General features: G+C 35.7%; 1 protein-coding gene across 1 annotated transcript in view; it reads right to left on the reverse strand.

Moving 5' to 3' along the window:
• Window positions 1-7609, reverse strand: part of LOC108911605 — a gene marked incomplete at its 3' end in the record, with an annotated part of 224820 nt that extends 217211 nt beyond the window's left edge. Inside the window, 1 exon segment of the mRNA XM_018716580.2 lies at window positions 7070-7609. Coding sequence (XP_018572096.2) covers window positions 7070-7585 — 516 coding nt within the window.
• Between the last annotated feature and the right edge of the window lie 3471 nt (window positions 7610-11080).

Genomic DNA, 11080 nt, shown 5'->3' on the forward strand with positions numbered 1-11080 from the left:
CATATTAAATTGTTAATTACTTACAATCATTTTTGGGATGAAATTATTTAAATGTTTAAATGTGGTTTAAAAACCAATTGTCTTGTTGTGACGAGAAGATCCTGTATGGTGTAAAACTATTGATTAGCCTCAATTTCCTTGATGAAATATCCGACGAATCGCTTTGATATTTCCCCGAGCGGTATTTTTTTTTGTAAAAGTCGGAAACGGAAATGAGGAAGTCAAGTTTTAATCCTCCATTGAGTGGAGATAAGGAGGGAAAGGGGGAAGGATTGCGTGTCAGGCTCGCATCCATTCTAACTTTGAATGCCTGGCTGTGATTTGTAAGCTCTGACAAATATCAACCGGTATAAATTTGACGAATTAATTTTTACACGAGCTGTCGGAGACGTTCCACTTTGAAGTTTGATGCATTCCAAGGATTTAGCGGTAATATAGCGGCCTAGAATACGTCTTAGCTTGGTGGAATTTACTTGTGTGGTTTAAATTATGTCGTCACGAACGTCTACGGAACACCAAAACATGCAGATACAAAAATGTAACGCAAAGTGAAGATGATAAAAAAATAATCATATTGGTATCTTAACTGGGAACAATCTGGTTTTATAGGAAACTTCGCCAGCAGATCTTCGGCAAGTTTACTTGTTTACGAAAATAAGTCCTCGACTTTTTAATAAACCCTCGACGGGAAACAAATAAGTTGAGATCAGACGCAACGTATTGGAGAATTCGGAGACAGACTTCGAGAGGAATCGGGAAATAGGTCGAGAGTATTACGGTACATCGAGTTATGACTTTCCATTTGTCACGAATAAATACTTTGAGTTTCAGGACCGGTTATCGCTGTTTGGGATCGGCTCTGTATGTGTCTCGGAAGCAATACGGTTTCAAAAGTCGAAAAAATCGCAATTTATGGACGATGTTTTGAAAAAATAACGGCAAACTTGATATTTTCAGACGTGCAGTTAATAAAATTGTAAAAAGCCTTAGTTTTGACGTTTAAGCTAAATAAATCTTGCTGTAAAATTATTTATTACTCTCGATAAACAGGGTGATTCAAAAATGGTGACCAAAAATGAAACCTCGTATTCTTTGGTGACTTTTAAGGGGAGTTTTTCCTGTACCTAAAGTTTTTATCTAAGACGCTCCATTAAATAGATATCTACAGGGTGTTATAGTTCAAAAAATATTTTTAATTTTTTTAAATTATTTAAAAACTATTAAGTGAAATAATTTGAAATTGGGCACATGTACTGAGGGCTTTTCCTAAAATTTACATGCTCCAGTAGCGGAGGTACAGGGATGGCATATTTTTCTAAATAAAATGCACTAATGCAAACAATTAAAGTCAAAAGATTTTCCGAAATTTTCCATGATTTTTGACACTGTATTTAAGTGAAAAATGGTTATAACAGGAATTAAAAATAAGCATTTTGAAGCTATAAGATTCTAGTTTTTAGATCTTTCGGTCGAAATTTTTTAGCAGCTACAGTTATCATGCAATTCTAATAGCGCGACAAAAAATGTTTGCATATTTTCTTTTTTCCAAGGACTTGGAAATTTTTTTTTCAGCTAAGCCACTGCATGGACCAGATAACTTGTTTATTCAGCTTCAATTTTTTTTTTAATTTCAATTCGACCATTTTTCATCGAAATATCCGACTTTTAATGGAAAAGGATCCTTTTGTCTTCAGTCATCGATCTCTCGGCGTCAAATGGTCGTACAGAGAATTGAAAGGCTGTTTCGAAAACTGGAATAAATTTCCTATAACATGATAACGCAACCTTTCGTAAAAAAATTTTTTTCATCTTTTAAAAAACAGGAAAAACAATGGTAATTTATGTTTTTTTACAAAATTGACGGCTAAATTAGAAATATTCACGAAATGACTCATGTTAAGCATGACTTTTACAGTTCGATATACCCAGAAGGACTTTGTGAAGTTTCATCTCGATCTAGCGAACCGTTTCTTTGTTTCAAACAGTCAAACTTTTGAAAAAAATTAAAGGGTCCCGTTTTTTGAGCTTAAACACTTCATAATCATGTTTAACATGGAAATTTTTTTTTTAAGTTTTCTCACATTTTTACCGCAAATAACGTTTAAATTGATGAAAAAAAAAATAGAAATTTTATTTCAGAGAAGAAAAATGGTAGTTTTGAAAAAAAACTGTTTTTTTTAAGTGATGGGGTCGAAATCTGGTTTGGGTCATAAACTTTAATTTTAATTTAATTAAAAGTTGATGAACAATCTGTCAAAAATCACGAATAAATTTCAAAAATTCTTTTGATCCTTTAATTGTTTGCATTAGTGTAGTACGCCACTGATTTACGGTAACAACCATGATATTTTCGGATTCGTCTTTCAATTTTCTACAAATTAGGTACTACTCTCTCACGTTTTTCGAAAAAAAAAAACTATAACAGATAGGAAAATGGTTAAGTGGGGAAAATTTTAAACAGTTCTATTGCTACTTTTTTATTTAGAGGAATTTTTAAAATCTGAAAACACTTCTTCACAGCGAGTTTTTTTCGAGGAATTTCACTGCATATTTAGATTTTTATTGCGACATTTCGGTTGCGAGAAACCATCATCAACTTTGTTTGTAAAATCGCAAACTAATATTACAATTAAAAATAAAACAAGCTTTTCTAACATGTAGTTCAAAAATATTTACCACCCAATCCAAACCAAGGTGGTTAGCTCTCTCAGCAAGGTTGTCTCATTCAAGCACTCGCGCCTCCCGCCCGACGTACTCGACATTAGTTCGCGAGCTGCATCTCAGTAAGCGCGGAAAATTTAAGGTGCTCCGGCCGCATTCCCGGAATATCAAACGCATGAGAGGCAGCGAATGAGTAACCTCAACAGGGTCGAGTTAATTATTTGTATTACCAAAGGCTATCTGCGTCGGGTTATCTGGTTGCCAGCCGGAATGGCTTCTTGTTCGAGTCTGCACCACGGAGACCGACGAGATACGGGGAAAATTTACAATACGTGTTGATTAAATTCGCTTTACGAATCGCCTTTTTATTTCACAGGTGAAAAAATATCAATAGACAGGGAACAAACGAATTATATCACAATAAATACCTAATAGCGCATAGCACCGTCATGTCGAGCCAGTAGAGTGGTGTGACGTCACACGTGCTGTGCTAACTACTTGGCCAACTTGTAGTTTTGCTATAAAAAATATGTAGAGACCTTTGTGGCAAGAACTGAGGTAAAAACAGTTCACTAACTTCCACACCAAAGTTTTGAAAATATTTTTCGTATATGATCCCAATTACTATTTTTAACACACAGACAAGGATCCTAATCTTGTCCACACAGAGACAAGTACCATTAAATTAAAAAATTGTCACCGCTGCCGGGAGCCACCTACAATTTACTGTTTTAATTAAGCGATCCCGGCGCATCCCAAATAAACGGCATAAATCCAGTCGCCCGATACCTAAAAATTAAAAAAACATTAATAACAATAGCCTCGGTTCGAGTGGTACACCGGTTTATCACGTGTGATTTTCAGCGAGCAATGGCGAGGGAGGCATTTGTACGGATGATAAATCGCGCAATATTTTTTAGCGAGGACGGCTAGATTTTGTCGCGCTATTTTAATAAAGTCGACCGCGACGAAACAGGCGAGGATCGGGACGCTTATTCTGGATATGAGCCATTTTCATTCCGAGGAGTGAATTGTGAAAATTCAGTACGGAGAGCGTGTAGCTGAGACTGTGCGCCCCGAATGAAAAAACTGAAAAAAGTAATGCCAAATTTATCAACAAATAAGCTAGTTTTTGTCTTATTATTAAGAAATTTGTTCCTTACCGGGCGAAACGCGAGTGATTTCGCGGAACGCGCGCCGCCTCACGATCAATTTTAGTTTAATGGACTCTTAACTAGATCTGCGTATATGTCGAACACGTTGTTCACATAATTTTATTGCACCTTTTATGTGTCTTACATAAAACACAATGCGCCGTTCCGGGAACTCGAATGGGACAGGAAAGAGAGTGATTAACTTGTATGACACGGTTTCTTTGAAATATTTGAGGAAAGCATTATTCCACGCGGTGGCAATTAATTACTCGAACGCTGCGACACGCTTGAAGGAGATGTTTATATACAATTTCCTGGAACAGTTCGATATGTTGTTCCACAGATCGCTTACGCGGTGTCCCTAATCACCTTATTAATCGTCAGCGGCAATCGCGTGTTTTTTAATAAGCAGAACACGTTAATAATAACATGAACAGAATAGAATACCGTAAAATTACAAAATTAGAACAGGTTCCTTGTTGTCAAATTATAATTTCAGTAATGTCAACTCAAGATTACATTTTAGCAGTCGTTGGTGTGAAATTACAAGGAAATTACATTAAATTTACGTAAAAATATGTACCCACTGTAAATTTTCAATGTATTTGTACGTCAACTAATAATTTTACTGTATTTTTTGCAAGGTATTATATTAACGAAACTCATTTTCATCAATATCTATTATAAATATAATCCAAATTTACTTAGTCTTTCTTTCACTGCACCCAATGACGACTATTTCATATTTGTCCACAATTACTCATACGTTGATAAGGAATTGCACTTACATTAGTAATAAAATTTATCTAAGCGCAAAATAACTTGTTTAAACTACCAACGTTATCAGAAAACATTTGTGAGCAATAACTACCACAAAATTTTTCTAAGATATGGATAGAACACGAGTTGTAAATGTTCTTTTATGAAAACTGGATAGTCCTTGCACAATAATTATACCGCGACTCGAAGAATTGATAGTAATTTTACACAAGTATTTTTATAGACATTTAAGTAGGCTATTTTTCGATTTTTTCGGAAAAATGCAGTGAAAACAGCAACTAATGTAATTATAAATTTACACACATAAATGTAATATGTAGGCAATGCAATTAATGTAATTTTACGATAAAATGACATGCCTCTACGTAAATTTTGTCACATTAGCTAACATTTTATTAAGGAAGTAATTTTACACATTCTTTTACATATTCTCTTTAATGTGTAGTGTAATTGTAATTGTAATTTTTACAGGATCATAAGTTTAATGTAATTTTACACAAAATTATATCTCTTGGGTAATTGTTCTGTAAATTAGCTAAATTTCCACTAAATATTTTCATAGATGATTAATAATGTAATTGTAATTGTAATTTCAACTGAAATTCAACAAATAAAATATATAATAAGACAATAATAAAATTTAAAATTTGAAACATGATTATTTTTCACAAAATAAAGTAAAAATAATATTTAATGTAATTTTACATGTAATTTACAGGATCGTAAGTTTTAATAGTATCCTGAAAATAAAATTATATGTCTTTGTAATTATTTAGTATAGCTAAAGTTAAGATCGGGAATTATTTTACACATATTTTACAGACGTTTATAATGTAATCGCAAATGTAATTTCGACGCATAAAATCGAGCCTAAAATACACAATGAGAGACGAATATTATTTAATAAATGTTATTCAGAAAAATAAAGTAAGAGTAACAGTTAATGTAATTTTATGTAATTTATAAGTTTAATGTAATTTTACAATAAAATTACATTCTTTTAAATTATATGAAAAAAAACACCGTCAAACAAAGATTATTTATGTATATTCTTGTACTAGCGCGCGGAAAAAATGAGACTCAATTTCCCGCGATGACGAGTTCGTCATCGACCGTCCTCCTATCCACGGACCTATTCTAAGGAAATATGAGTTTTCCCATCTAATCCGAAACTAGTCCGATCGATCTCTGCCCGGCTTCGTTAACAATGGATGAGCCAGCATCTCGGCGAAGACCTTTAAATTTTGCACGACTCAGCCTCACTAATGTAAAATAGATCCCCTGAATTATATAGCACCCCGGCAAGGATTTATTTATAAAGGTCGCCTAGTTTGGGCTAAACTGTCCTCCAAGGGTTAAGAGCCAGCAGTTTTGTGTCTTAAGAGGCCCCCTGGTGGAGGAATTAAAATTAAATGCGTGCCAGAGGACTGGGTGGTGCGGTGTTTCGTCCTTTTCGCGCGGGACCCGTTTTTTTGAATAAGTAAAACGGTTAGCGGGTACCTGCCAGTAAAAAAGGATCTAATTATTGGGCGCAACCTAGTTCTGGTTGCCGGGGTGTACCCCAAGGACCAGTATCGGGCCCTTCTTGTCGTCAATTTTATTTTGTAGTACGTGAGGTGTCAGGTGTAATAGGATTTTGGAAAGTACTTTACCTAGACTGGCAGGATACAGTTTAATTTTTTTTTAATTGGTTGAAACATCGTTAAAAGATTTAAAAAAGTTTGTGAAGTTACTTTTCGATTTATTAGGTACTATATATCAAACAAATTTCAAGAATAACTTAAATTTAAATCGTCCATAATAACAATTTGAAATTAAAACAAAATACTGAGGAGATGTCGTATTTGCAACAATATATTATGAATATTACATTGTAACAATAAAATTACGTGTTCCGAACGACTTTTTATAAAATTACATGTTATTATCCTTCTTTAAAATTCATAAAACTTTCATACTCGTTGAGTTGACTTAAAACAGCTGCATTGAAAGTCATCCTTTAAAATAAATAAATGATACTGAACAGTAGACGTCAATTTTAATCTAGGCTACGCTATTTTTGCAACAATTTTAGATTTGAAGACGCAATTTTAATTTTTCAACAAAAATTACCTAATTGGTTTTAAAATACACCGTTATCCTATTTCAAAAAATGGAAACGAGGGGTTCAAGGCCGTTTAACAGATGACAATCAATTCCAGCCTTGAAGAGAATCGAAAATAAACGTACAAACTGGATCTTAACCAAAAGAATGTTGCGACGGTTTGGTCTTGGATTTATCGGTAGATTATGTATTGGTCAATGACCTATGATTAAGCAAAACAAAGGTGGTTGTTCCGAGGACGCAAATAAAGGTGAACTTTGACAAGAAACTCCTATTTAGAGAATCATAGATTGTGATAACGTTTAATGGAGGCAAGTTATGTGAAAAATAAGTCCACTGGAATTGAATTAACACGTGGTTATTGACTTACCGAAGTCGAGTACGGTTGGCAGCTCAGCCTGATCCCGTCCTTGGCCAGCTTCTCCCTCAGCAACATCTTCAGCTGCACCCTGGGGATCTTCACCAGCTCCGCCTTGCCCTCCTCGTACTCATCCAAGTACTTGGCCACTTCCTGGCCGCTCTCCGCCGACGACGACGCCGCCGGCGAAGCCGTCACCCTCGACACTTCCTTCTCCGACCTCCCCGAAGAGGTCCTCGAAGACTTCACACTCACATCGTCACAGAAACACTCGTCGTTGACGGCAGCTACGGCGGGCGCCTCCTCCAGGGTGAAGTACACCGACGCGGCGCCTTCCTCGCGGAGCGTCCGCACCGACTGCAGCAGCCTGGCGCGGTGCGCGGGGTTGAAGACGCCGATGGCGTCGAGGTCCGGGTCGCCCACCTGCTTGCAGATCTCCAGGTCGTCGTAGCCGTTGTCGATGAAGCTCTCGGCGTACTGGCCGAGCCGAAGGGAGCGCAACCACTCCGCGACGATGTTCCCCGACATGGTGCACCGCGAATGCTACCCTCATCAAGTCTGACGGCGGTCTGGCGGCGAGCGAGCGGCGTGCGTGCCGGGGGTGGTGGGGGGATGCGCGGGTCGCGGCGGAGATCGGCGGAGTCGGGCGAAGGAGTCGATGGCCGGCATCTTCGGGCCGGAGTCACCCAGGTCGGACGGCGCGAGGCTGCGGAGGATTCGGATCGCGGTCGGCGATGGGTTGGATGGTGTCTTCTGTATCTAATCCCAGACGTTTCACTGTACAGGGCGTGCCATAATAATTGAGTGTAAAAAATTTAACCGCCAAAACGAAATAATTTGTTCCAAAAGTCTCCTTACAAATATACAGGGGTGCTATGAAAGAAACTGCACTTGTTGGGACTTAATTTTAATCTTTAAAAATCCTCGATATGTTTCTCATGTTCTTCATGTCTTGCCCAATCTAATGAAGTATCTGTATGATCAGGAAGACCTTTACAATAAAAAAGACACTTACGTGACGTTGAAATCATCAACTTTCAGATAAATATTTCCATTCTTGAGCCAATGTCATCGTAAATTTATTGATTTGCACCCCAGGAATCCAATTTTCACGCACTCGCTGGAAAACGCCTCAAGAAAAGGAAATAGCGGTACGCAAAAAACACTCCGACACGGTCGAATCCAGATACCAACTGAATTGCGTATTGGTGGTTGCTGGACACCTTAGTACATCGTCTTAATAAACCTCTCTGCGCCGTTGTCACACCGCTCGATATGAATTTTATCGAATTTTAAATTTATTAAGCTAATTATTTTGTAGAATTAAGCATCAGGACACAATGTTGTGTAATTTTAACAATAGAAAATCGTTTCTCATTTGTATTATACAGTTTTTGTCCTTTTTGTACCTCAGGACACCTCTTAAAAGTCCATAAAATTTTATTTAGAGATAATCGGCACCCTGCCTGCTGGAAAATCATTTCCCGAAAATCTTTCAGAACTTGAACTATTTTTCATTTAACAGTTGTCAGAACACTTTTTATATTCAAGGTTTCCACAGTCTTTTATAAAGGCTTCTATATACTATCAATAATAATAAACGTCGGTGACTTGCTTAAAAAATTTATAAAAATTTATCACAATTTGCTTAACGAAATAAGCGTATTTCAAAAAAAAAAATTCAAATTTATCGCGATAGCGGTGGCATAAAAAATTAGCAGTCACGTTGGCGGGGATTAAACCAGCAGAATTGATAACCGTAGGACCAGGGCATTATTTTTAATTACGGCTTCATTAAGGGGGGGGCGGCGTCATGTGTAGCCACCTCACGCGTCACTCATCATATTAGCGCGATGAATTATTCCGCCGTGCGGGCGGCTGATGAACGCATAAAACTTTAACAATACAAATTACCCCTTCATTGATCGCACAGCTCGGGCAGGCCGTAATTCGATACACGGGGTGTGCCCTAGTCCTGCGAAATAGACGCGAAGTGGTACGGATTGACCAAATTCATCTTGTCGCAAAGTGGCAAAGTTGCCAGACCAGAGCTCAATCTCGTTGTTTTTTTATACTATCCGCTTGGCGGGTTTGGTCAAATATTGCGTTCGCATTGTGGTAGTTTCATTTTAAAAATCAGTTTTGTCTAGTTAGAAGTAAACTAGATTACAATATAAACATTGTAAGATTGAGGGTCACTTTATTAAATATTCCCTATACCTAGGAGTTATAGATTTTGAGATATTAATTTAAAAAAAAATTGACAAATTGGCGTGATTTCAAGTGGATTTTAGGTACCTGTAAAGGGCATAGGTACCACTAAATTATGGTATACCAACAAATTAAAACATTACATTTTGATAACTTCAAACAGCTATAACTTTGTTAACTTAAATGGAACACCCCGTATTTTTTTACTCTGTCGTATGTGGATTGAAATTTCTTTTCAAGCCATATAAGCATTGGTAGGGTTGCCGTTACTACTTTTAGAGATATTTGCAATGTTCTATTTTTCGGACAGTTTTTCTCGTATCAGACTGACAATCGAATATCGCTCTAAAATATTTTTTCATAAAAATAATGGATATCCCTCAAAATTGCTTTATGAACTGATCAAGGTTTATGAGATTAGATGTCTATATTATTACAGTTCATTAATTCATGTTGTAAAAATAAAGCAAGATTATTCGTAGCTTTTACACAACTATGAAACAAGAGCTACAACAAATAATGTAATTCAGATACTTTTATTTAAAGATCTCATCTCCAAAGAAATATATTTTTTATGCTCCAAAATTCTTTGACTTAATTCCAGCATCACTTAAAAAATATATGACTAACAAAAATAAATATAAGATATTAATTAAAACATTTTTAATTCAAAATTATATAAAATTTGAACAAATAACAAGTATTGAGGTATGAAATTAATATGTAAATATTTTGTTCTTAAAATTGATTAAATATTCCTCAATTTTCTATATATTAATTAATTTTAGATGTGGGAAAAATTGAAACAAACTAGTTTTAGTCTAGCTGAAGTTTCTGCACTCAGAATTCTAAAACGAATTATGTAAAAATATTTTGTTTTTTTTTTGTATTGTACTGCAATTATACAGGGTGATGGGGTCAAATTAATATCAGTTCTTCATATAATTTTTTTCCATACGGGCCTTCGTTAACAAGTTACGGGCTCTCAAATGTGAAAATTAAAAAGTTATTTTTATTTACAGTCTCTAAACTATTAACTTCAGCACGACGCAAATTTGGTGATTGATAACACATGCGTACAGCTTGTTTTTGATGCTGTAAGTGAAACTTCATTATGCTCAGAACGCCAGGGACGGATTATGTCCAATGGTTAACAACCCAGAATTTTTTCATAGATGACGATCGTAATCTGCCGGTACCAAAAATAAGTTCACTGAAAAATTTGCTAACGATAATACCTTCTTGGTTCAACTCGATAAAATTAACAGTTTAGGAAATACTTGTGATTTTGTGTCAGAGTGGACATCGAGCGGCGCCTCCACCATTTTTTCTTTTAATTTTTAATTGGGCATAATTATTTATGTCACAACCGTACATATTTATAAAATAAGAGCCAAAAATCTTACTGTCTGCTAATATAATTTTCATTGACAAAATTTGGCAAACACTCTTTACACATAACACAAAATAGAAAAACAAATCGTCCCTTTTGGAAAGTAACAATAAAACTGAACATCCTATTTCGCAACAGTGTATCGTCGTCATTACAGCGGTGTCTAAAATTTCTTCCACAACTTGAATAACCTATCAAATTATTAGTATTTTGAACTGATTATAAATTTTCACCTTATTTGAAATAAATATTAGCTGAAAAATTAACACGCTGTGCTACATGATCTACAGGGGTAACTGTTCATCTCCAAGCTTATATGCTTAATATTTTGACATAACTAATTTCTAATTACCTCTGTTCTGGCATGATTATTATTATAATTCATTATAACAATGGATAAATTGACAGTTTAAGTATAT

This window comes from Anoplophora glabripennis, unplaced genomic scaffold (assembly GCF_000390285.2).
Source record: "Anoplophora glabripennis isolate ALB-LARVAE unplaced genomic scaffold, Agla_2.0 scaffold488, whole genome shotgun sequence".
Taxonomy (NCBI): domain Eukaryota; kingdom Metazoa; phylum Arthropoda; class Insecta; order Coleoptera; family Cerambycidae; genus Anoplophora; species Anoplophora glabripennis.